The following is a 27,668-nucleotide window of genomic DNA, read 5'->3' as shown; positions in this document are numbered from 1 at the left end:
GCTTACTGTCGTGCATACTCATCCCGCAAAAGGCCTATTCTGAGCCAGGAAAATCCTGCAAGCATGACCCCCTTCTCTATGCCCCGCAGGGCGCCAGCTGCTGAGACGGTGCAGGTGTGGGACTCTCTGCAGCGCTACGTCGCTTGCGTGTGCTCTACTTTCACTAGGACCAAACCCCAGCACTTTATATTTTGACATCACTCTACCCCGCCGTCTATCTCTGTCGCAGGGGCTCCAATGTGAAGCAGCTGTGGTGAGGTGAGGTGTTCAGCATCATCCTTCACAAAAAGGCCAGCGAGAGGCAGTGTAGCTATAATTATAGTAATCAACGCCCTGGAGAACTGCTGTGCTCTCTGAAACCATCCCTGTCTTTTGAAAAACATGCGCTAATGCATTTCTAAAGAGATGCAGTAAAAAGAAGGAAAAAAAGAAAGACTTTTGACCTCGATGTGAGAGAAATGCTCCGTTTTGAAAACATGTAAGAGAACGGACAAACAGCCAATTGACCCAAGATTATTTCTCTTTTTTTATCTAACTGTAACTTATCCGTTCACAGACACAAACTAAGTGTCTTTGACGGGAGTTCATTTGATGGAAATGAAGGGTAATGAACCTTTGGCGAAGGCTAATCCGCCCGCCTTCACATCCGTGATGTAGAGCTGCTGTACTCCATCCTCCTCCACCACAGAAATGGAGAAACCTGGAGGAGGAAAAGGAGAGGGAGAAGGAGAGAGAGAGATGGGGGACTATTATATAAAACACATCAGAGGGATTTGTGCAGTACAGACGAGAATGGGCTAGAAAAAAAAAAATCAGGTTATGTATAGGTCAAAGAAAATCAATTATTACACTGTCAACAACAGGACCACAGATGAAATCTTTGACATTGACATCATTGCATCATCTCCACTGAAAACAACAAATAATAATCAATAAAACCGTTAATGTAAAAGAAACTACATGGGATAATTGAAATGGTTCCTACCGTAACCAATCATGCAGGATTCATCTCTGTCAAACTGGATTACTTTTGTAATTTTGGAGCAGAGCTCAATTTCTTTGTAAAGCTGTGAAGAACAAAAAGAAGTTATTATATAAATCATGAAACAACAGCCTATTTTATTCATATTCTGGTGGGTGGGTTTATTGACAGCATGGAAAGACAGCGTTTCATTTCTGTATGCAGGATGGTCTATGACGTGTCATGATTACATGATTACAATACGCAAGTCAATACAGATATTGTTTATCAAGGCTCTCCATGAATAAATTTATGTCTCGGTGCATGGTACTCGCAGGCAGGCGTTTCTCTCATGAGAAAATGTGAATTTGAAAGGATAAAAATCCAAAGCCTATTAATAATTCACAACAAAAAGGATGCACTTATGGTCTTTCGGTTTCTCCATGTTGGGATTCCTCGTGTATTCTAAAGCAATTACTAGCATTAGTTCATTGTCATCATGTTCAAGCAGGTGGTTACATACCAAGTCGCACACATCCTCTTCTGGTTTGGGAATGTATAATTGCACTTGGTTTTCGATAAGGAATTTGAGACGCAAGTAGTGCTTGGTGGGATCCAGCTGGTGAGCCTGTGGGATGAGGGAAAGAGGACAGAGAGGATCGGTGGTTTGATATCACAAACTTAACACCGCAGGTTATCAGTCACTTGGTTTTAGTGACTACGTTTTTGTGGATAGGAAGCATTTTTACCCAGCAACATACTGTATTCTTGTTAAAATGAGATTATTGATTCTTCCATAAAATATTTCTACTTCTTTCTGACTCTTTGATGATAGATAGATAGATAGATACTGTATATCTATATATAGTTCTTAACATATACCTCAGACAACTCAGACACATCATATATAGATATCCATCCATCCATCCATCCATCCATCCATATAATATTAGAGAGGAGAAGTTTTCTGCACTTGTTTCCAATTGTCTTCAAATCTTTGTCATGCTAAAATCACTTGTCAATGTGAATCTTTGGTCAGGTCATTTAAGAATGGCTGCTGTTACCTTGCAGATTGTTTCCAGAACGCACAGTGCTGACTCCCCTGGCTGGATGATGGTTAGCACCGGCTGGTCATTTGGCAGACACACCCAGGAGGGGGTGAGGTGGTCGGGGACCCAGATGTCACTTTCCGTGCTGGGCCGCGGAAGGCTTTTCACACATCCTTCCTCACCTTTCTTTGTACAGAGACATTAATACATACTTATTAAGTCTGCTGCTTCAGTACAGATTCATTTCTACTATGTAAACACATTTTCCTGCAAAGTTTGGTTTGATTAAAATGGGTGATCATTTCCCTAGTACGTTTTTAATCATTAAAGTAAAAGTAAGCTCTCACCAGTACTTCCCATCTAAAAAAATGTAATCCAATCCAACTCTGTGTATTGCTCTATTACATGTACATCTGCTTAAAATGAATGAAAGAAAAATGAGCAGCCAATCTTGTTGGAGCCTCTTGGCCTCTGCTCTGCTGCTTACTCGGGAAACAGAGGGCTAATATTTCATTTGACGTCAGTGTTGGCTAAAGATTAGGTTGAGCAAGTTCCCAGTCATGTTTGACCTACACCTCACTGTCAAATGGATGCAAACAGAGAATGATTCCTCCTTACTGTGCGTTCCTTGGCAGGATCAACATGTATGCCATCTACAGGCTTTTTCACTGGCTCGCCGCCATCAGCAAAGACCTGCTGGGACAAAAAAAAGAGGTGAACTCAAGCAGAGCAGTGGAGGATAAATGCTTGAGGAATAGACAAAAGGATTTTTTGTGTGTGGCCATGGCAGTTCTATTGATTGCGTTGAAACTTGAAAATAAGTCAAATATCGCAGACCTGGTTGATACTGGGATGGGCTTTTGTTTTTTTCTTTGAGGTAGTGTCCAGGCCCCAAAGGGAGGAGAACCTGCTCTTGCGCTTGCTGCAGGAACGAGACATGGCCTGGGTTCGCCGTCTCACTCCGTTCTCTGTGCGTGCTGCCACCTGCAGAAACATCACAACTTAGTCAGGGCTCAAACACGCCAAATGACACGTAGACAACAATCAGAATCATTTTTGCAAAAATGTGTGACAAGAACTTATTCTTAACCGACTAATCTAGTTAAATCAAATGAGGAAAAAGGGAAAAAGGGGTCACATGGGCCTCAGCATGATGAATGGTTAACATAGATAAAGAGCAGTAAAGTTTATTTCTCACGAGCACTGGGCTCATACTGATTTTTACCCAGCCTGGCATTTCTAGGCTACTCATTTGTGAAAAGGGCGAGAGTAAAAGGTCTTTAAAAATATGCTGAATTACGCTTTAAATAGCACTGTGCATGTAGGAGCAAGCATGCTCTTAACTCAACCTCATGGCACTCATTCTGTCTTTTTTTGTTTCCATCAACTTTTCTCAGCCCTTTTTGGACATAGTGCTGAAAGAAGTATTCATGGAAGTAGAGATGAGCAAATTAGAGAGAGGGTGAAACTGTAGGAAAGATTAAAAAGAGGAGAGTGCTGTCGAGAGTGTCTGTTGTTAGACATCCCACCCTGCCATCTTGCAGCTCAAACACCCACCTGCGTTGGTGGTACCTCACTGATCTGCAAATGCGTCTCTAAAAATCCAATAGATGTTTTCTTGTACTACCAGTGCCTTTAGCTGTGGAGCACATAACCTCAGTACAGCAGTGGGAGGCCAAAACTGAACCAAAACCTCCCAAACAGGTGCCCTGCGTGAGACCCAGGCTCCAAAATAGAAGTCATCGTGGAAATGCCTTTTAATTTCTGGAATCAATTGCCCTGCCAAGAGAGTCACTATGTGTACACAGAGACGACAGTTTGTATTTAAAAAAGGGAGATACAGTATTTTGCCCTGCTTACAATCGAAGGAACTTCTAAATATAAAGGGCAGTGTAGTGTTTAGAGAGATCATGGGAGAACTGAAAGGTTACAGGTTTGATACCTGCAACAGTTTGTGTTGCTGAAGTATACTCCGCTTAACCTGACTCCACCAGATGGATCGCTTCACATTAGCTCGGCATATCCATCTGGGAACTTTCCGTTGGAGAACTTTTGGGAAGGGGTGAAAATACTGGTTAGCTGATTGGATAAACCATCTGTCTATCACCACCTATGTTGGTAATAGACGGGCCAAATCAACCAATCAGATCAAACTCTTGCCGAAACCAGTCGGGAGAAGAGCAAAAAACAAATTTTCCCCCGAGAAAAGCCTCCAGTGCCGTTTTTTGCTCTTCTTTCAATGAAGGAATACTTTCTAATTCGGATAAAACTTGCGTGATAGCTACGCTCATCTCATCCGTGGAAGTCGCCACGTTGTTTAGACTGAACAGTCGCATCTCATTGCGTCACACCTAAACACGCCTCAAAACCAACGCTGATTGGTCGGTCGTCTGCGAGTAGAGAACTGGAGCTCGCCAGATCAGGATGGTCTCGTGAGGCTATACTCCGCTATACTTAGCTAGACGTTTCAAGTCACATTTGTAGAGTAAATCCATAACAATGTAAATTAATGTTAACCCAAAATGTTGTACAAACTTATCATGAAGATGTTTCACAAAACCAGATTAAATAAGGATATTTACTAAAGATAAAAAAACAAAGAGGTGATGTTTACCAGTGCATGGAAGGAAGAGACTGAGAATATACCCAGCCGGCCCATTGCAAGCTTGGTGGGGCGAGAGGCAACAGCCAGGAGGCGTTTGGGGTTGGGCAGCTCTCCTCCCTGCAGGCTGGCCAGGTAGCACCTGAAGCGGAACAGATCCATGTGAAACTGCTCCAGGTTCTGCTCCCACAGGAAGATCTGCAGAGTGACGAGGGACACAACAACACATTCAGTTAGCTCCTCAGAACTCTCGTTTGCCAACTTTAGACCAAGATGGAGCATCTCCTCTCTGCCCCAGAAGCTCGGTTACCAGTTTGCTTCAAGCGTTGCCAACCTGCACTCTCGGTTTCTAAATGGTTTGATGTTTACTGGGGCAGTAGAGCAGGACATTGTGATTATTCACTGGGCCGTCCCCTCCCAGTCACGGTGCTGCACTGGTCTTTGGAAGAGGCAGCCAGTGCCATGGCGGAGGGCTCTGTATCACTGCCAAGTAGCCCAGAGACGGAAAAGAAACAATACTGCAAATTCCACTGGCAGATAGAGGCTGGGAGCGTTTCAGCGTTCTAAGGAGCAGGCCGATATCCATTCAGCTCTGCACAATGTGGAACCTGACACTGCCAAACTGAACCGCTCCAACCAGGCACTACCTAACTGTCCAAACAAAGGCCATTTGATCTCCCTTCACTGTAAACAGACCTATTAAAAAGGACAATATGAGTTTTGCAATTAATTGAAAGAATGGCAGGCTAGCAACTGGTGCCAACTGCATACAGGGTTTAAAAAAAGCAACGTGGTGCTCGATAGGTGTGTAGCATCAGCCGCCTTTAGCTACCTCTGAGATCTGTTACTTAATCCCCTCATACCTCGCCCTGCTTCTCTGTCTATCTCCGGTTTCTTGCATCAGAACAATTTGGGGATACGTTTATTGAAATACTTACTTCCATGCGATACCTGTAATTAAGCAAACAATATGTAACTTGAATATGTTAACAAAATAATCGTTGTCGACGAGGCCTTTCTGTGTGGAGTTTGCATGTTGTCCCTGTTTGCATAAGTTTCCTCCCATACATACACACACATACATACATACATACATAAAAGCAGCAGCACAAGAGCTCTTGTGTTGAGGTTATACTCCACAAGCTGCTACTTTACTAAAGTCATTTTTAACTATCCCTTTATAATTGTTAAGTTGCTTATCACAGCTCAAAGGTTGTGGGTTGGACGGAAATAAAAATGGGTTGGTTTCCACTTAAACTGGTACAGCTGTGGAGAAAAATCGTTCCAATGCAAGCAGCATCCTTAATTGAATGACAATTAAATATTCTGATGCATTAGGAACATCTAAACTAATTTGATTATATAGCTGCAGATGTGTTTCATGGGTCACATTTAAGGAAACTGTACGGTCCATTTTGTTCCTGTGTTATATTACTATATCATATGTACGGACACAGGTGAAGTTCTTAACAAATGGTATTTATTACCATGTACTTGATGGGTCAAATTTTATGTTTGGACATTAGTCTTTCAGAATAACTCATTTCTAGGTTGCATGGGAAGAAATCAAAGAATGTAACCACCATTTACAAGCTTGCAACTACATTTTTAAAAAGAACTATGAATGTGTACAATTTTGAGTTTTAGGATTTTCCCAGTTTGCCCGATATTCTCCAACTTCCTCAGAGAATTAATCATCTTTCCAGACTCTTCCAGTCAGTATAATACCTAAAATCCAAAACAACTGCCTGACATGTGGAGTGAAAAGGAGAATAAAACCTACTTGATCCAGGATCGTCTTCCTCTTCTTGGTGTCAGTAACCGCCGACAGCTGCATGTCTCCCATCTTCTTCATCTTCTCGTCCATGTCGATCTTCTGCTCCAGCTTCTTGATCTCTGCGCGAAGCAGGCGCACCGTGTCCTCTCTGTGGTGCTGGCGGGCAATGGCAGCGGCACATGCCGAGTGGATGGCTGTGATCCAGTTCTCCAGCTCTGTCTGGCTGCAGGTCTGCGTGGGGACAGACAGGGAAAGGTCAGAGGCTAAACAACAACTGGCTCTCTGACATCCGAGATAAAAAGCTCTTGGTTTGCTTTTCCTGTGTTGATTCACTGCTAATTATAATAATAGAGAATCACATTTTTAAAGAGCATGAAAGGAAAGAAAACAGTGCATATAGGTCAAGGTAATGCTTGCCTACGGGAGAATTTGTGCTTATTCACAGACCAGATGACATTTAAGCATTCTCTTACCTGAAACAGAAAAGCATCTCCCAGGGAGTTGCTGAGACAAAACACAAAGTCCTTTTTGGGATGCTCTGGTACAGCCTGGACAATACTGTTCTCTACCCAGATGGCATGCTTGGGAATACTGTTGTTGTCGATCCCTGAACGGCCATCAGTCTCATAGAAGAACAGAGTGCAACCTGGAAAACCCAAACAATCTATTACATTTTATACATAATCTATTACTTGACAGCACTTGGCTCCAATCTCTAGGAAAGACTCACAATGATACTCATGATCTCTTTTAAAAGCCAGATTTGCTCAAGCAATTTAATTCTGCTCTCCAGTGGCCAACATTAAGAAGTGCAGCATGGCTGACTTACCAGCGAGGGAGACATTATCATTAGAGTGCTGATTTGAGGCAAGTGCCATGAAAATGTAATAACGAGGTCTGCACCATGCTTGAATTAAAGCTTGGTTTAGTGAGCTACTGTAAACTGAAAGTAGATCAGATTTGAAGTATTTCTGCATCAGCTGCCGTATGTCAGCAGAAAAAAAAACTCTACGTCAAAAGCGTGCCGTGTTGACTGAGCTGTATTAATACTGAGATTATGCAATAAAGTGTAAGTGTTAAGGACACACTGAGGGCATAACAAACCTTTCAGGGAAACCCAGTAACCCTTCCACTTGCGCCTCGTGGCCGACTCCACTTTCTTGTTCTTCTTATGTACGAGGAAGTTCTTGACGGCGAGCCTGCCGGCTTTGCGTACCATCCCCTGGGCGACGCTGAGCAACGGGTCCGACTGGTAGGCGGAGCTCATAGTGCTCTGCTCGTCACTCAGGGCCGACCCTGCCTCCTCCAAGCTCTCCGTCTGGCAGGAGCTCATTTCCAGTTCTTGGCGAAAGTTCTCGTACACGCCCTGTACGCACTCGCCGGCCCCGCCGCAGCCGCCGCTGCTGCTGCCGCTGTCGCTGCCGGCGAACATGCTCCTGCCGGCCGCCGAGCACACGGAGAAGGAGGCCGACATGGTCTTGTAGCGTCGAGACTGGTGCTCGGCCTCCGCCGTCACCCCGTCGATGCCGCTGTCCTCGTACTCGCTGCCCTCCCCGGCCGTGACATCCTGCGTCGTGGCGGAAGCACAAGACAGGTGAGACAGCATGGCAGCCACGTTTTCTTCATCACTAAGAAGAAAGCCGGTCAACAACTCCTTCCCCTAGCTAAGTCTTTGTACAGATGTAGGATAGAGCCATTCTTTTAAACATGTTGCAAAGGCCGTGACTACAGAGGCCTAACGGGAGTCCACGGGTTGCTTAATCCTGAGGTTCTGCTCAAAATTAATTGCTCGCAGCAAAGCGTCTGCTGTTGTGCGAGTACAGCCTGCCCTCCCTGTGGCACCGCAGGGTCTGCCCTCTCCTACCCACATGGCCAAAGGCTCCTGGGAGATGAAGGGGGTTACACCGAGCTCGGTATCTCCATCTGGTCATGTGACCCAATCATGTGCTCCAGAGCTCCATTCTCTGGGGCCGACGGTGCCCCGCAGTGACAGGGCCACCATACACGTTTTACTGTTACACTCTTCCACAGGCCTCCCCTCATTATCATGACAAAAGACTGAGGCATTTCAAAATGGGGAGTGACTTTAAGCTCGCCCCCCCTCCCGTCATCGCAGCCTCCCCTCCCGAGAAAAACAACACAGCTGCCCTGACATAAGCTTTCTTTTTACACTTTTTCAGCAGCTTATTATCTGCGAGGTGAATGCAGCGGAGGAAATGCTCAGACACAATGTGAGGGAATTAAAATGAATGAGGAGAGCTGTCTTATTGGTGATGCCACCAGACTACATTAAGATTCTGCACAGCTTTTCATACTCTGGGCCAAGGAGCATAAAGGAGCTGTGACGCAGCTAAAACAGTTCAGGTCCCTGACACTTCACCAAACTTGTGAAATCAAATGGACATAAACACATGGTTTACGTACTCCTGGATGGAGGGAATGATGGGTTAGATTTTTTATGAATTGTGCCCCTTTTTAAACGAGATTTGCCATGAGCCAAATTAGTGGTTTAAAAGATCAGCACAATGTGAAATTGCTCTGCAGCTTACCTGTATAGTCTGCGCCCTCCTGCCCTGCATACTGGCACACATGGCGGCTTGGTGGCTGCTCAGGCCTTCGGACAGGCAGTGGGAGCGCCGGCAAGGGAGGGTGTATGCACCGTAGGTGTTACCATCCTCCTCTGACGGGGAGAGCATCTTATCGTCTTCGCCCTCCCTGATAGCCCTGTTGGCGTCGTGCCACTTGGCATAGCGGCCGTGGGGTTGCCTGCGGGCGGGGATCTTCTGGCTATACAGCTCGTCCAGGGAGTTGGCCCTGTCGGCGGAGTCCGAGGGGCTGGACTGCAGGTGTCCTTCGCAGTCAGTGAAGTCCCTCTCGTTGGCCGTGTCGATGATCTCCTCTGTGCTGGTCAGGTGCTCCTGGCTAAGGTCAGACAGGGAGAACTCCAGGCTGTCGTTTCGCCACATGTCTGCAGACTTCGACCTTTTCTTCTTGAAGCTGACGGTCTCCTTGGAGCCGTCCCGAGTTTTCTGGAGGTAGGTTACCTCGCCTGTGTACACATCTTCGTCCTGCACCTCCTCTGCAGTGGGGCCAGGTAGGGTTATGTGCATCGTATTCATGTGCACGGACGGATTGGCCAGGTCATTGTGAAAGGACACAGGCCGCAGGTTCATGGCCACACGGTCCACCCAAATTGGGCTTCCGAAGTCTGGGAGGATATTTGTCTCATTGAAAGGCTCCAGTCCATTGTCAGCCAGGGATTGGGGGATACTGGGGGTGCTACTTGAGCGTGTGCTCGTCTCAGAGTTCCTGTGCTCTATTTTCCCTGATGAAGCATGTCGAGAGCGTCTGGACTGCTTGTTGGAGATGCGAAGAGACCGAGACATGTGCTTACGTGACAAATAGCCATGTTCGTTACCGTAGAGGGCATGGTCCCCATTCTGGCTCTCGACATTTCCCATGATTCAGAGGCTGAACAGAAGTGGACAAACGGCATAAATTAACTCCAGAAGAAGAACATAATGTTTTATTAATGGTTTCTGAATTGTGCCTACCTGCAGGATTGCGTTGATTTTTCTGGCATTTTGTAGGTCACTGGATCTTCAGACAGTTTGGTCCTTCAGCTGCTGGTATGATCCCAAAAGCTCTGAAAACAGATATCCAGATGAGAAATCATATTAAATGTGGGACGTGCTTCCAAATTATGTATGCTGGCATAGTAAAATACTGTGTTTCCATAGTGGCTTCTTTTTCTAAGACTGTTATGCAAGAGACAAAAAAGCTGTAAGCAAGACACTGTAGAGTTGTTGGTTTTTGCCCAAGAGCCCTACATACGTTCATGGAGGATAATCCAGAAAATATACAGGCAAGATGATCAGTTTAATCAAAACAAGTTGGAGCATTCATCAACTGGAACTAAGAGGATTTAAGAAACTCTCCGTAACACTGAGGCGAACAAGATCATTGCAGGATTGCGGTCCCAAGAGCGTATGATAGAACACATCATATGCCTTCATCTTTAATTGATTTGTTTCAGCGATCAATAATTAGCCTGAAATTGTACCAAGTATTTATTAACTATTTGTACCCCATTACAACTTGTATATCAACTCCTCGCAAAGTCCCTGTAAGAAATTGCAGAGCGACATGAATGTGGTCAGAAACATAAATTGAAAAGTTTAAATAAGAAAAGCAGACCAGAGGAGCAAATGTAACTCGACCCTGGCATATTGTTTTGCTTCTTCACTCACACTACAGATAAAAAATAAAATAAAAAAAAGACAGCTAGAAAAACACTACAGTCATTTTGATAGGGGAAGTAATCCACTCAGCCCCTTCCAACATGCACAGGGGTTGTGTGAAGTGGAGGGGACGTAATGACAGTATGAGCACTGGGACAGCCTGAGTGAACAGGAGTTATTCAGAGCTGAAGTGAGCCGTCCATGTAGCGTTGTTGTTGTCTGTTCTCAAGAACTACCTCTTGCATTAGAGAGGACTGGGAGGGGCTTTTCAGCATAATGCATATTTGGACTCCATCTACCTGCCTTTAGGCTGGACAGCTCCAAAAAAAAAAAAAAAAAAAAAAAAAAAAAAAGGTCCCATTCTTTGCCTGGGACCATCAGCAGATGGGACAGTAGATTAACTAACCATGTTGTGGCCGTTCCTCCTGATGTGCGCTCCCCTCCTTTCAGGACAGACCCTTTGGGGGGTGCAGTTTTTGTGCGTGTGTAGCCACCACAGATGAGTGGGAGCCCAACCCTCTGCTTCTCCATGCACTCAGGCTTACAGTGAAGAGGGGCATTACATAAACTGGAGCTGACCCCGTTTTTCTACCTTATGTTGCTCCCTTTCCCCTCTTCATTCTGCTCGCTCATCACCATTCACTGGTACTGCAATGCACACTGTTTGATGTTGATGGAAGTCCATTTATTTTTCATATAACCCTGCGGTTCCTTGCCTGTTTCATTCAATCCTGTTTACTAGGGGAAGAGAAAACAAGAGGAGGAGGGACAGAACTATGAAATGCCACTGCACTCATTACAGGAAACCATATTCACTGAGGGACACAAACATGCTTACAAAATGCTAGCACATACATCATACCAAGAGCTTCTAGGCTTGTTTGTACACTTCCCCACACCGTACCCTTTATTTTTTCATATGTGTAAGGTTAAAGTTTAATGGCTCTGCAGATGTCATCCCTGGAGAGAAACTAAATGTCCTTTGCGTTTTTAGCCCTGATCGCCAACACTGAGGCCCCAGGGTTTCATAAAACTGGAAATACAATAAAATAAAGCCCTACGAGAATCTTTTTGACAGGTTTAACAGCAAGTATTTATGGATGAAGTTTCTGCTATGTAAAGGGGAGCTTTATTATGTTGCTGGGCTGGATTTGCTAATATTCTCGTGGTATCAATGTTAATATGATGTGAAATTAGCCAGAAATTAATTAGACCGTTTCAAGCAGATATGAGGGGCTTAAACAGACGAAGATGCGGTTTGCTCAGCCGGTACAGTAAAGGCAACCCACTGTGCAATGACCTTGGATTTACAGCGCAACCATAATTTGTTCAGGTCTAAAATATGTGAATCAGCTGATCATCAAAAACAGCAAAATGATTACAAATATTTCATAAATGAAAATAGTTGATGCATTCTGCAACACTGCTGGAGTGCAACAAATCCTCCTATTACTATGTCTGTCCTTTACCTTTTCTAGGATAGACCCATTCATATTAAAAGAAGGAAGCAGCAGCAAAGTCGGTTCAAAGAGAGGAAAGTAAAAGTGTGTATACAATCAAATGTAAAACTCACATGAGAACAAAGTCAAATAAGTGTTCCAGTATGGGCAAATAAACATGTTCATGGGGACAACAGATTTAAATCTAACAGCTCCTCGTTTAATCTGCCACAAGATCATTATTAGTTTAAGATTACAAAAAGAGAGAACAGTTCTCTTTACATTAAAATCATGTTTGCAGTAGGATCCATGAAGAATTGGCTAGCTACTTTTGCCTCTTAGAGAGATAACAGAACCCTCAATCCCCCTGAGCATAATGATTTTCAACCAAAGCTTTCAAGATATAAGAACACATATAGTTAAGAGGCTGACCTGGAGAAGCTCATAAGAATAAAATTGTACAAATGAATAAGCATGCATTTCCAAATTTTGAAATACAGGGATATAATATAGCAGACTATCTGACTACAAGGCAGAAGTGGCCTCAATTTCACAACACTATATTCTCTAAAACTGCAATGCTGCTGGTGCACAGAATCCATCACCAGCTCTTTATTAATACATGAGAAAGAAATGCCAGGGTTGGGAACGAAGTCGTAGAGCACAAAATCCCCAGGAACAGCCAGTGGGCTCTTCTAGAAATACCTGCTATCACACATTGCTAAGTCAGTGTCCCTTTCTTGTATCCTCACTGTCGTCATTCATACACAACTAAATAAAAACTGGAAATCAACACTTGGATTAGAAAATGCTGCCAGTAATTTGGCAGTGTGACAGAGTGAGGACCCCAGTAAATGGGTCATTTTCAGCAGGCTGCATAGGAGCACAGGACAGCAGAAGTCTCTCAGGATTCATCCGTTACCAGCCAGTAATGAAATACATAACCACGGGAGATTCCACCCACCAACAGATCACAAAGAAGAATTGTGTTTATTGGGGCTCAAATTAGCTACACGACAGAAACAACAGCTTCAGGGAAAAGTACAGAGTTTCACCACGGCTAACACCACTTCTGGAGGTTGCACGCAGTCCGTACACGAGAAGCATCAAACTGCTTCTAAATGAGCAGCTGAGCTACAAACATCCACGTCATAAAATACAGTTCATGCCAAGACAAACCGGGTACAGCACTTTCATTTAGTTGTCACTATCCAGTGTGTTAAGAAGAAAATGCTAAATGTCAAAAAAAATATTATTTCACTCCATCATGATACTTTTCTCTCTTCTATTACCAGAATCTTTGTCATTCCTTAAAAGTGAAATGCAGATTTGTATTTAAATTCTGCAGATTTGTTATCCACCCCATCAGCTGTCAGATGTAGGTTTAGGAGATTACCGATGGAGCCAGTCTACCATGTCTATTGTCACAATGCTTTCAAATTGGAGCAGGTAAATGTTATTTTAACAAAAGAAATAAAATAAAAAGATGTTTTAGGGTTAGTTCTGTTCCCAGTGGCCACAATCTGGATTTATGCTAAGAAAGACTTCACTAAATATTATCTACTAGAAGTTATTTTTTATATCTGCAGGACCGTATTGGAACATAAAGGCTTTCTGATTTATGCCCGAACCACTCCGTTTCACAATGCTGTCAATAATATCTGAAACTGTTTTGGGAGAGTCGTGTTCATCTTTCCATTCCATGTGCTGTGGGATTTTGTCATCCCTGAAATATGTGACAGGTAGATTTAAGGTCCTTTTGTTATTAAAGACCACTTAAAAGCCCAGCTTATATTTGACAAATACTTGGGCCTGTTGGAACAGGAACAAGGGAACACTGTCCTAACCGCCACCTGCTCTTCTTCTCCGTTAGATCCCCAAGGACAAAAATGTCAAGCTGCTGGTATTACTTGGAGGATATGATGAAAAGTCTTGCCCTGCGGCCTAGAACTGACTTACGGACTTTCAAAACAAGGTAGAATCTGACAGTTTGTAACACCTGGTCCTACGTTCCTATACTCATGAGCCCCATGTAGGAAAAAATGCAATACTGTAGAACACCAGTCAACTCTAAAGACAGTAGAGATGACCTCGCTGCATAGCCCATTGAAAAATCGGACGCATAATGCAACAGAAGATAGAACACAAACCAAGCTTAATTTTGACACAATGGGATTTTGCAACTCGTCTTCTTGCAAGGATATTCCTGTCATTTAACCTAACTACACTGGTGAAAGGCAAGAATGCACAGGGCCGACTAGTTACAAGCTCCAACACAAAACCCTGTAATCTGAACACTCCAGTCTCTTGAGATAATAACACAGGTAGTTGTATAGAGGAGGAGGAGGGGAAGGGGTTTACCACTCAGAGACTGCACTCAAGTCAGCTCCCATTTGCCGCCGACAGTCATATGCTTCTGTGCGAATGGAAGAACCAAACAGCAATCTCTTGTTCTTGTAACTCATTTTCTACTCCCGAGTGTGTTCAACTGTATTTAAGATTCGGTTAGGGCACAGGGAAATTTAGCATCAACAAAGCTTGCATCGTCTTTCAAATGCTTCATGTTGGTGAGAAACATCCGTCCCAGTGTAGCATTTATTTGGGATGTTGATGAACAAAATAAGTACTTCCTCCAGTCTTCATTAATAGCTCAACTGAAAACTATAGCACTGTCATGTAGCCAAGGAGGATTTTTCTGACTTGAATCTGTAGCCCTAGAAACCCTGAATAGCAAACAGCTGGAAAAAGGGGGCTTTCAGTGATAATGAAAGCCGTTTGACTTGTCTTGGAATAGCTTTGTGCCAAGCTGTGGCACAGAATGTATCATGAAGCAACGGGCCTCATCCAGGCAAGATTTATACAACCTTATTAAAAACGTTATCTGGAGAAACATACAACTGGAAAAACTTAATAAAATATAAAATAATTCTACTGCCATATAGTTTTTCATTTTCAACAGCTGCTCCGGCTATAACAACAGCAGTGACGTAGTAGCATTTGAAGTAGGGGTGGGAAGAAGAAAAAATAAATTGAAAATCGTATGTTTTGGGAATTTTTTTTTTTTTAACGATGATTTTTGAAATCCTTTGAAGTCCTGCTGCAGTGCTTGCTAAGCTCTGCGGTGCTCTGCAGTGCCCTGCTGCATTCGGCTACGTCCTGCTATGCTCTGCAGTGCCCTGCTACACCATGAACTACTACGACTACTATTTCTAGTCACTGTTCCATTATCTTTAAAGTGACTATTATCGCCACTGTTCATCACCCCCCCAACCGGCACCATCAGACACCGCCTACCAAGAGCCTGGGTCGGTCCGAGGTTTCTTCCTTAAAGGGAGTTTTTCCTCGCAATGCTTGCTCTTGGGGGAATCACTGGAATGGTTGGGTCTTTGTAAATTATAGAGTGTGGTCTAGACCTACTCTTTCTGTAAAGTGTCTTTAGATAGCTCTTGTTATGATCTGATGCTATAAAAAAAATCGATTTATTTCCCCCAGAATTAAATTAGTTTTTTTTACCAATGATTCACCTAAATATTTTCTGTTTATATGGTACCACCGACGGCGACTACATCATATCCGTTTCCAGTCAGAGTGAAAGCAGAAAATACATGTTATGTTACCCTTTACAAATGAAATAAATGTCAGACTGACTTGTGATGTGCACTCTTCTTAGAAAACATTTAGTTTTTAAAAATGTCTCATGATATATTGTCTCTAGAAGTGTATTATTCAACTTTTGTTTTGTTAAAAAAAAAAAAATACTCAATGTAACAACGAAATATGTATAACAACATATTTCAGCGACGACTAGAAGACACAATAAGCTGAACCCCACCACACCCCCCCCCACCAGTCCTTTTCATTTGCTGCAGGATTGATTTCACGTTTCAGACGGCGGCGGCAAATAGTGGTGCTGTGTATGCCCTGTCTGACCCCGTCATGAGAGGCTCAGGTGGTCCTGTGTTATGGGACTTTGTTATTGTAGGAGAGCAGCCTTTAAGAAGGATGCCAGCACATATCAAGCAGAATAATGGCTGACAGTACAACTGGTGGGAGACTTGGCAAGACAGCAGCAACCACTGGTAAAGGTAGAGGCTGCAGGAAGATGGGCTATTTGACTTTGAAATGGGAGTACAGAGGTAGGTCGTTATGCAAACGGATGCCTTTTCTTTGTGAGTGTTACACAGTAGGCATAGCAGGACATCCTTTTTTGTGACAGCTAACTTGGTGGAAGAGTTGAGGAAGTTAATACTCATTTACATTATTCAAAACTGACTAGGGTATCATTTGAGCTACTCTAAGCCAAGTAGGCTTTAATGTCCCAATATGACAGAAGTCCGGGGCTTGACGTAAAGAGACATTTGCCCCGTTTGCTCCAATCAAACAGCTTTCTCCTTGCAGCGTAACGTACAAGCTGAAACACGGAATTGAATAGTACTTGCTGATACCGTGTGGTGACTACAATTATATTAGTCAAAAACACTTTTTTGCATCCTCATCTGAGTTTACTAAACATGGGTCTATGTAAGGTTGAACTGCAGTATTTGTTTAGCTTAATGGTTGCAGAAGATATTGCAAGTATGTGTTATAGAAGATATTGCAATTACGCGTTGCAATAAATCTGCAGGCACTGATTTTGGAGCCTGTTGTTGAGCAGCAGCAGCTGGTGTTGTTTAGCCTGGTGGCACCTTTGTTCCCACCAATGTTTTCTCTAGGCACCAGTGTGTGCAGAGGTCACTGCTTCTGCTGGTGTTTAAGCCGTTTGGGGTTGGTGTACAGCAGATGCTGCAGGTTTAGTTGGTTTGTCTATTCTATAGGATATATATATTTAAGCATGCTTTAGGAGCTTCTATGGTCAATGGTAACAAAAATAAAAATAAAGGATAGCTTCCTCATATTTTTGCCTGCATTGCTTGGAAAAATGATAACCAACTATATCTGACCCTTTTATCTGTGGATCCTGTTTTTTTCGGCACTGGCTGTACCATGAGATGTGGGAAGTTATCACTAAGATAAGATATAATCTCACTTCTAAATACATGTCATGCTGAGGACAACTGTTTTGTTTTTCCTGGCTTTTTTAACGTTGTCTCAAAATACAAGATTTTTGGATGTCATTTTGTGCCGGAGTACTTTGATCTCGATCATCAATGCCACCAAATGCTTGTCCAATGGGGTCACAACCGAGGTGCTATCAGACCACATCCTGCTTACGCCTCTTTAGCTCCCCATTGGCAACCTTTGAAGTCCTTAAACAGCTGTTAATTGGAGGTATACTTGAGCCACAGACCACTGATAAGACAAAAGTGTGTGTGGGGGGGGGGGGGGTAGAGGTTGTGGTTGTAGTGATTCCTCTGCAGTTCTGTGGGGGAAGAGATCTGCAGTTTTTATTTTTCACTCTTTTATTTTTTTAAAGCTACAATCTACTATATACCACTTGAAACTATTACAGTATTTAAAAATGAGTCTGTACAGGTTTCTGGTTTAGCATTTAAACTACTCCATCAGAGGAGAAAGTAGTACTTACTTCAGATTAAAAAAGGACCACTGACAACACGGTTTAGCCACAAATCCATCTTCATTAGTGTGTCAGAGAGAGAAATGTAAGGCCCACTTAACGGCTTTGATGATTTGGATTTGCCAGAACAATGTAGTTCTGTTGAATAACTGAATTTAACCTCCCATTCCTTCGGTCACCTTCCTTCTATTTTCCTTCTCTAAAAATCATACTTTATTACGTAAGACACTGTGTCAGAGCATCTATGATCCGTTTACCCTTTTTCCCCTTTAATTCTGACAGCAGTTGCTTTTAGATGCAAGCAAATGTGCCAAAGTAAACCTTTAGAAAGTCCTTCAAACTTAACTCCCAATACTGACGCTTAAATCAGTCGCTGAAGAAAATGTTCACCGCGAGATAGTGACAGCAGGATCACACAAGAATTCAAGCTCAATACTAAACAGTCTGTGATGGAAGTATTCATCTGGGAAGTGCATAAGAAATGCTTCGCGTAATGAAAAAAGCCACAGCCACTGTGACAAAAACATCACAACCACAATCACCAGAGACTTTCAGTCGCTGACCTTCTCATTGCCTGTTACCGTCACTGTCAGTGAAAAGGTCTCCCCTGGCTACACTGAGCATCAACACCAGTCTGCCTATACATGCTTCACATTCCAGACTTTTACAATTGGCTCCTCCACAGTCTGACTCCGAACACACCCAATAATCCCCCCCACCACCACCCACACGAGGAGCAAAATGTGCTAGACAGTTTTATGATTACAGATTTGTGATCAACAGTATCAATGTTGGGACACACTGGTTACCAAAACTTCTTGGGAATTTTATCTACTGAGCACTGGCACAGGATGATGGGTGTGAAAAACAGCTGCAAGCTGAAATTAGATATAGTTGAAACAACAGAGAGTGATCCGTGATCTTTGTAATACATCTTCACCTACGACTGCCATTTCTTACAGGCTTTCCCACTCGGTCTTAAATCAATAGTAAGTTAGGGTCAATATTCAGGCTGTGGGTGTAGATGAATAGAAAAACCTATGCACAAGTCATCTATATCCAACTATAAGGACACACCACTGGGTAAATTAGCACTGAGACCATGTAAAAATAGCAGTAATAGAGAAGTTTCACATCAGTTGGTTGTGACAATTTCATCTGTGCTCAAGTATATTTCTAAATCGGAGGGAGTGTACAATTCAGCCTTGTTCAGCACACTTCCACTGACCCAGCTGGCCAGGCAATCTTTGCATTATATAAAATGCAAATCTAATCGAATGTTCTGCTCATATTCAGTAAGCCAGCGATACCACAAAAACAGCAATGAATGGATGTTGATGTCTTCAGACCAGAAGCCAGAGTCCACTGCTGGGTGAGCCATTCACCTACCAATCTCAGTATGGCAGCTGACTTATCTTTGCCTGAATGTCCCTTTGCTGGCTGCAAAAAAAAAAAAAAAACACAATGTCAAGAACATAAAGGAGCAGCAATCCTGCATTGGAAATGTGTTCTCACTCAGGATCTTCTTCCACAGAGGCAATCATTTGCTTTCAGGTCAGGGAGTGGGAATATCAAGCCTTTTATGTAAGATCACAAGTGCAGGCACACAAACTCCACTCAAGAATCACATCTGGGTCAATGTCAAGGCCCATTTCTGTCATTTTGATTCCAATATTAATGAGCAGGGAATAAACATGTTAGGTTATGTTGCAAATAGAGTATGCCCAATCCTGGTAAACCAGATGATGAGATGAGGCTGCATCTTGTGTGTTCCTAAACTCATCCGGGATGTCAGAACAAGTTTCCAAATAACGCTCTCAAAAAACAAGTGTGCTCATTCTTTGGACGGTTTTGTCCTTTCATCAGTTACATGTCCACCGTTTTTACATGCACTGAGGAGATTTGATCTAAATCATATCCGTGGACAGAGCCCATGGGGAAGTCATCCCTGACCTCAACCATAACACCCCTGGAGCTCCCAACTCCTTACCGTGTGGCAGTGTGCACTGAAGCGGAGCCGCGGTGGATCCTGACACACATGACTAAACAAAGCTGGCTAGAAAATGTGGCCACTTCCTCCAAGCAGTCTTGAAAACATTTTCCAGTGCAGGCCTCTTTTATTGCCCTGTGGTAAAATGTCACTTAGAAAGTCCCATTTCAGCTGGAGTCCAGTACCTACCTTTACCCAGGCGCTCCCTATTAATGCAGTACAGGACCATGTCATTCATTTAAAGGTCAGCATATTGATGAGTTGAAGGGAATACCTACAGTGCCAAAATTCAATTCCTTTGTAATTAGCAAAAACTTTGGTCTGTCATAATAAATCTATGCTGAAGGATAACTGAAGCATGGGCAATACAGACGTAGTCCATTATCATCATATTCTGGCCAAACACCTTCATATGCATACAATAGGATAGTCTGGTGACTGGAACAAAATATAAAACAGAATTATGTGATGTTAAAATAATGACCAATCAGGTAAAGGGAGAGTTCATTTCACACACTAAAATTGTGTCACTTTACCTTTAACAATAAAAAAAAAAAAATTAAAAAAAAATCATGTTAAACAAAATCCCCCAGGATATCTAGTTTCATATTAAAACTACGAACAGCTTGCTGTCATAGAATTGTGACTGTGTAAAAGAAAAGGATTACTTACTAAATTCATAACAGCCGATTCATGCTCCCTTCTAATTTCTTGCAACTTGCATATCTATACATTACATACCCATGCCTTATTCTTACAAACATTCTGACATTATTCAGTGACAAACACTGGCATGTACACGTTATTTATAAACCAAATAAAGAGCATTTATTCTATACAGTGTTACTGGCTTTTACACTGAACAAAGAATGATTCTGTTTAAAAGCTCCAATGTCCTGAGTAGTAGAGAGACCGTTCCTCTCATTTATCTCAGTCTTGTCCACAATGTCTTTTTAGCTCTATGCTGTGCTAAAAGAACTGCAGCAGTAGGTTACACATGCTACAGGTGAACATTTGCACAAGTAAAAGCCGGAACAAAATGCAGCAAATTGCAGCGGTTAGTCGTGGGGCATCAAACCGAGTGACTAGAAAAACCTGATTGTTGAGCTGCATGTGCCGTCATGCTGAATTCTGCTACATACATAAATTTTTATAATAAGCTAAGTATCTGAAATACCACCTGATCTCTGCTGGCTTGTAAATCTACAATATAACCTTTGTTCTACTGCACACTATGCCTTTCAATTGAGTAAAGCTTATGCCACAAGACCATGCAAACCAATCTGTGATTACAATTATTTATCAGTTAGGTTGGATTCAAATTAAGGAAAAACCTCCCATTGCATGCAATTTTTATATAGCTTTAAAAAAAATAAAGCTTGCATTGTCAAGATTTACAAGCTTGAAAGCCCAGGCCTGACCTCCTGTCCTGCTAAGCCTCGAACGGTCAATACATTTCCATAACTATGATACCAGCTGACCATTTTTCACCCCTCTCCCCCACCACAGGAGTCACAACGAGCTTTCAAAACACAAAGCCGGGATTTTAAATGAACTCGCACATCATAAAGCCATCCCGTCCCCCCCGTTCCCCCCACGACGCGCTCTGGGAATTCTCCTTGACTTTGACCATCTTACATTTGCAATTCATCATCTGTCGTTCTCAGCATCACAAAAACAGCCACCACTGCTTTGTCATTACAACGACACGGACACACTCTGTATTGTTTGCGTCTGGCAGTGAATGGGGGAGCAATACAATGGCTCGCTGCCTGCTGCTGTAGGTGAAGTTGTGACCTAAACAGGAGTACTACAGGTACAAACATGAGGTGGAAACCCCACCCTAAACACAGGCTGGGAGGACCCCAGGATACAATAGCGCACACACACGTTATGTTATACCCAAGAGTGAAACCAACAAGCACAACAAAAATAATCTTTGCAACTGAATCACACACACACACACACACACACACACACACACACACACACACACACACACACACACACACACACACACACACACACACACACACACACACACACACACACACACACACACACACACACACACACACACACACACACACACACACACACACACGATGAAAACCAATTTGATGAATACAAACCCTAAAACGCACAAGATTCACAAAAGCTTTACATGCATCCTATCAAATGTAACTACATTCTGAAATATGTTCAAACCAATGCTTACAGGCCACATGTAGACTCAATGTGTAACTGGTGGTGTGATTTAGCACCTCTTTTGGAAAGTGGGAGGTTTGAGGCTAGATAGCTATTGGTCTCTTCTATCTGCTAACACAGCCAAGCACACAGTGCTACAAAAGTACACAGCAGCCAACACAAGGACTTACCTCACTGCATACAAGCAGGAAGTGTCCCTTCTGCTTTTCCACAGCAGCCAAGGGGAATCCCACACATCACTACAGGGAGAAATGTCAATCACAGGAAGATTACTGATACTCGTCCTGCAAGTCCACAGCACACTGACTAAATGCAAGGATGAGTTGAAGAACTGAGGGAGGGAGGGAGGGAGGGAGGGGGAGTGACTGTTTGTAAACCCCCCCACACACACACACACACCCCCACCCCTCCTCCTGCTGACTCTTTCACACTCTTTGCTCCCTCCCTTTTTGCTCCCTCCTTCATTCTATAATTCCATCCCCCTAAACTACAAACCTACTGCCAGCAGGAATGTGTGTTCCCTCCCTTGTCTCCTCTGTAATTGCCCCTCCACTCCACTATGAGAAGCTTCGTGTTTACATGTTGCAGCCATTTTATTGTACAAAAAAAAAAAAAAAAGATTAAGATCAACTGTCTGTCATTCTGGATTAGAAGCAGCTTAAATGTTAACTTTACCTCATTTTTGTCTTAGATAGAAAATAATCTTGCTTCCATCTCCTTTCTTGGCAGTTTGAAGAGCAGGATTTGTAATGACAGGATTCTGTAAAATGGAACTAATGTTATTTTCGCCCTCAAAAGGCAAGAAGGGCTGAAAGGTTGCGGTCTTAATGTGTTGCGGTGCATAATTTGGAACATTCAGTGACAGCCCAAAATGGACCTGTGAATGAGAGAAAGGCTGGACTTGCTGTTGTCATAGCACCGGTGATGTCGTGTGGCTATCACGTCAGCAGTGACAGCGGTGGCGGATTCATTTTGAGATGATGGAACCAGCGGAGGGAACAGAGGAAGGAGAGGATGGAGGACTGAGGGCACAGCGACGTCTCTTCAGCTGCAGCCTGCATCATGTGCTCCAGAAGGAGCTTTGCATGCACGCTCAAAGTAAAACATGCTCCGAGCTAGTCAAGGGTGTAGAAATCCTAAAAAAAAAAAAAAAAAAAAAAACATGCAGAGGAAAGACAGAGAGAGCACTGAGCTTAGTCCGTCTGCAAGGAGTCCGGAGATTGGAGGGCTGAATTGCCATGTCTAGACTTTGCGATGACTAAGACCAAAATAAAAAGCACTCTGCACCGTGGTCAGGCTGACTTCCTCTCACTGCATTTCCATGTCCTGCCAAGGTTGTGACCCTGATATTAAACCAAACCACTGGGATTTCACAGTAAAGACAGGAATGTCTGGTGTGCAGAGGCAACCAGACATAATAACCTGCGTTCTTATCAAATCTCTGAGCTTGATTTCACACAGGTAATCTTTCAGAAAAACAGAACTCTTTAAGGTTTTGTGCCAATAATGCTACAGATCCCACACACAAAACCAAAACCGTGTGCCAATTCTTCGTTTCGATTTGGGAAGAATTTGTTGGGATGTGATTCATGATAGCGTTGGAAGACATGATGCCAAGAGATTATTATTTAGACTGACAATCTAAAGTGTAAAAAAAAAAATATATATATATTGATGGTGTGTTTTAAACTGTTGTATTTTCACAGGTGTAAGTTAAATAAAAGTTTTTGCTGCATGAGATAGGATCATCTAATCTACTTGATCAGACAGACAGAATCCACGCCTGCCCTCGCCACAGGCATTTCAGAAAGGTAGATGGCGTGCATGGAGCTCAGCTAAACAAAATACTCTGCTTTCTCATCACCGACACGAGGCCATTAAAGGCACTCAATCCACACTCAATTTAGGAGCTGATTGAATTAGACACCCAATACATTGACAGGCCATTCAATACCGCTGGAGCAATTTGGCAGGCGAGATTACGATTACAGATCCACAGCAACACTTCAGGGTGCTGATGCTGTCCGGGTGTCACAACCAACTGCAATCACTGCCAATCACCTTCAGCCGTAGCCAACGGACAAAACGAAAACATAAAAAACAGCTTGAAGCGGAAGATAGCAATCCATTTCCCAGGATATGCAAGTTCACTGTGACTCTTGACAGAACTGCAACAATCTGGTTTACCTCAATGTTTTTTGTTCAGTTATACTATTGCTTGCATTTTGCCTACATTAATAATAATTAAAAAAAAAACACATTCAGAAAGCCAAATCTGATTGACTTTTACATGTTTGTGACAGAAAAGGTTCAGATTGCATCACAGAGATTTATCTTTCAAAGATCTTGAAAACAAAGTGATGTTTTAACATATTTCATCAACTGATTTGCTCAAGCTGGCTCAAGTTAGTCGGGAAGCCTCTGCACAGTTATGTGGGAGTGCTGATTCAGTAGCATCCACTGGGTTATCCGATTCTTTATTCTTCAACATTCGACATACTAAACTATGACTTTTTTTCGACATACTATACTATGACTTTTTTTTAAATGACCTAGATGGCATTGTGGCTCAGTGGTTAGCACTCCTCCAAAAAGCACCAGCAAGTAGACAGTGCAGACCTCCTGGTTCAATCCCCAGTCTGGTCCTTTTTGTCTGGAGTTTGCGTGTTCTTCCAGACTTTCTTTTACATACTATGACTACATTTGAAATACTATACTATGACTTTTCTCAACATACTATAATATGACTTCTCGACATATTATAATATGCACTTTTGACACGCCATACTATGACTATCACTTTTTTTCGACATGCTATACCAGATATATTTTTGAAATACTATACAATTACTATGACTTTTTCGATATACTACATTACTTTATTAGACATACTATGACTATCACTTTTTTCAACATACTATCTTATGACTATCACTTTTTTCAACAATACTATGACTATTTTCAACATACTATGACTTTCCTACATGACTTTGAGACACGCTATGCTGTGACTTTTTTTCGACATACTATGCTGTGTAGAGATGCACCAATTGACCGGCTGGTGACCGGAATTGGCCGATTTTCACGTGATCGGCCGTGACTGGCGACCGGCCGGTCAGTCTGACATATGCCGATTTTATGCCGGTCAAATGCTGTAGATAAATAACATTTTAAACCATACACAATGCGTAGGAATTATATATAGGCTAGTAAATAATAATAAACCCACTATTAATTACATTATAATGCAGTGTAACTACTGTAGCATGTAAATAATGCACATAAAATACAAACGTGAGCAAGGGCGTTCAACAACCGCCATTTATATTGAATCAACAGCCACGTGCAACCTAGCTAGCAGGTGAAGAACACAAACAACAAAATCAGCAGCTAACAGTGAACTGACAACATAAGTTATACGACTTACAGTTTTCAAGGACGCACACACACACGCCATCTCCACTGGCTAGACAGAGAGTCTTTTTTTTCTTCCTTTCTCTCACTTCTCGCTCAAATTTTTTTGTTGGATATGAAAAGAGGGAAATGGTTCTTTCATAACATTGCACTTTAGATGTGTGTGAATTTCCCACACCAGGAGTAATTTATATAGTTTTATTTTATAGCGATCGATTATCTGTGTTCTATGCAAAAATGTAAACATTTTCTATTCAAGAAAAGATGGAAAATAAATATTTGTGTGTGCTGTAAAGTGGTTAGAAAAAATGAAATCGGAATCGGCAGGTCAAATTCAATGAAAAATCGGAATCGGCCTAGAAAGTTGTAATCAGTGCATCTCTAATGCTGTGACTTTTTTCCACATGCTATGACTTTTTGAGACACACTTTAATGACTTTTTATCACTTTTGTTCGACATGCTATACTATGACTTTTTGAGACAGACATACTATACCATGACTTCTCGACATACTATACTTTGACTTTTCTCAACATAGTATAACTTTTGATGACATACTATACTATGACTTTATCACTTTGTTGAAATACTATACAAATTACTTTTTTCAACATACTGTACTATGACTTTTTTTCCGATATACTACATGCCTTTATGACTCTTTTAGTCATACTATGCCATCATTGTTTTCAACATATGACTTTTCTATATATTACATGACTTTGAGACATACTATGCTGTGACTTTTTTCGACATGCTATGATGAATTTTTTGACATACTAGGACTTTTTTCGACATACTTTTAATGACTTTTTTATAACTTTTTTTGACATGCTATTCTATGGCTTTTTTCGACATACTATACTGTGACTTTTTTAAATGACCTTGATGGCATAGTGGCTCAGTGGTTAGCACTCCTACAACTAGCACCAGCAAGTAGGCAGTGCCTACTCAAGACACCTTTTTGTGTGGAGTTTGCATGTTCTTCCAGACTTTCTTTGACATATGACTATTTTTTAAATACTATGACTTTTTCGATATGCTATATTATGACTTTTCTCAACAAACTATACTATGACTTTTTTTCGACATACGATACTATGACTTTCTTCAACATACTGAGTTTTTCTTTGACATACTATACTATGACTTTTTCCCCACATACTATGACTTTTTTTATAAACATACTATACTATCACTTTTTTCGAAATACTATACCATGACTTTCCCCACATACTACACTATGACTTTTTGACTTACTATACTATCACTTTTTTCGTTTTACTATACTATGACTTTTATGGACATAATATACCATTACTTTTCATGACTTTTTCCCGACATACTATACCATGACTTTTTTTAGACATAATCATACTTTCAGCTAGAAAATAAATTTAAACAGTACAATGTTCTACATCTTTTGGCATTATTGAACTCTTAAAGCCAATAATTCAGTTTAGTATTAGCTTTTCAAAAAACCTATACATAATATACCACACCTTTCTTACATTAGTAGTGTTTTTCAACTTTTCAATGAAATTCATACTAATTAAAACCATTCCCACTTTTCCAACTATTCTCACTACTTCACCTTCTTACGCAGTTAAGATAGCAATCCAGTTTAGCTTGAGCAATCTAGCTTTTCAGCATTCATGGGCATTTTCTGCAGGAAACAAATTTCCTTTCAGGTCCCCCTCCCCTTCCTCCTCCTCTTCATTGTTGCATGTGTCCATCCCCTAGCAGTAAAACAGCTGATGCTCCCACTAAGCTTCACAGCAGGGACGTGCATTGTCTAACAGAAACAGCCTCATTGAAAAAGGAGATTGGTTGCACCAAACTGAGTTTTGAGTGTCAATGCAAAAAGCCTAACTACTTGATGACGTTCATTTTTTATCTTTAACTGTACATACAATTTGAACTTGCCATCTGGGGTTACTGCATGAAGATCAGTCACATGAATTATTACTTCTTTGTTCTAAAGTGAGGCCTTGAACATCACAAAATGTGGGAAAAGTCAACAGAGTTTAACACTTTCTCGAGACACTGGAGCCTAATATCTTATGCCTAAAAGGATAAATCCCAGCACAGCTCCTCAGAATAGCTTTAAATAAAAGGTCAGTTAATAAATGACTACACACTGGTTTATTATAGCTATTCTGAACGGACCACAGGATGACCCATCATTCACCACGATGTAGCTGTAATGTCAAAGGTCATACTGAGGGGTACGGTCAACAACACTAGTGATCAAAACAGAGACGCCCACATTTCAATATAGGAGGTCAAGGCTGAACTAATGTTGCTGTGCAGAAAAGAGTCCCATTATTAGGCAACAGTAGCATGACGTTACCTGACCAGGGTGAGAATGTGAATATAATACCTGACATTCAATAAATTGCACCACAATATGGGAATGGAATGAAATTAGCCCAGTATGATGAAACCACTGGCGTCTATCAGCAACAGCA

The 27,668-nt window shown here is 42.1% G+C and overlaps 1 protein-coding gene across 5 annotated transcripts in view; it reads right to left on the bottom strand.

Moving 5' to 3' along the window:
• Window positions 1–27,668, bottom strand: part of tiam1b (TIAM Rac1 associated GEF 1b) — a 56,638-nt gene that overhangs the window by 19,929 nt on the left and 9,041 nt on the right. For 2 of the 5 annotated variants that reach the window (XM_028573624.1, XM_028573625.1), the window contains exons 2-14: window positions 21,953–22,021; window positions 9,944–10,035; window positions 8,939–9,860; window positions 7,494–7,956; window positions 6,863–7,035; window positions 6,396–6,620; window positions 4,625–4,810; window positions 2,848–2,994; window positions 2,629–2,703; window positions 2,026–2,196; window positions 1,485–1,589; window positions 986–1,067; window positions 614–700 (exon numbers count right to left, since the gene is read on the bottom strand). In XM_028573624.1, coding sequence (XP_028429425.1) covers window positions 614–700; window positions 986–1,067; window positions 1,485–1,589; window positions 2,026–2,196; window positions 2,629–2,703; window positions 2,848–2,994; window positions 4,625–4,810; window positions 6,396–6,620; window positions 6,863–7,035; window positions 7,494–7,956; window positions 8,939–9,850 — 2,626 coding nt within the window. In that variant the 5' untranslated portion in view covers window positions 9,851–9,860; window positions 9,944–10,035; window positions 21,953–22,021. Of the gene's footprint in view, window positions 1–613; window positions 701–985; window positions 1,068–1,484; window positions 1,590–2,025; window positions 2,197–2,628; window positions 2,704–2,847; window positions 2,995–4,624; window positions 4,811–6,395; window positions 6,621–6,862; window positions 7,036–7,493; window positions 7,957–8,938; window positions 9,861–9,943; window positions 10,036–18,973; window positions 19,011–21,952; window positions 22,022–27,668 lie in introns of those variants that run through there. The other 3 variants (XM_028573623.1, XM_028573626.1, XM_028573627.1) reach the window with 2 other exon arrangements.

Source organism: Perca flavescens, chromosome 3 (assembly GCF_004354835.1).
Source record: "Perca flavescens isolate YP-PL-M2 chromosome 3, PFLA_1.0, whole genome shotgun sequence".
Taxonomy (NCBI): Eukaryota; Metazoa; Chordata; class Actinopteri; order Perciformes; family Percidae; genus Perca; species Perca flavescens.
Note: the sequence above shows the minus strand (reverse complement) of the source record. Positions and strands in the feature narration are given on the sequence as shown.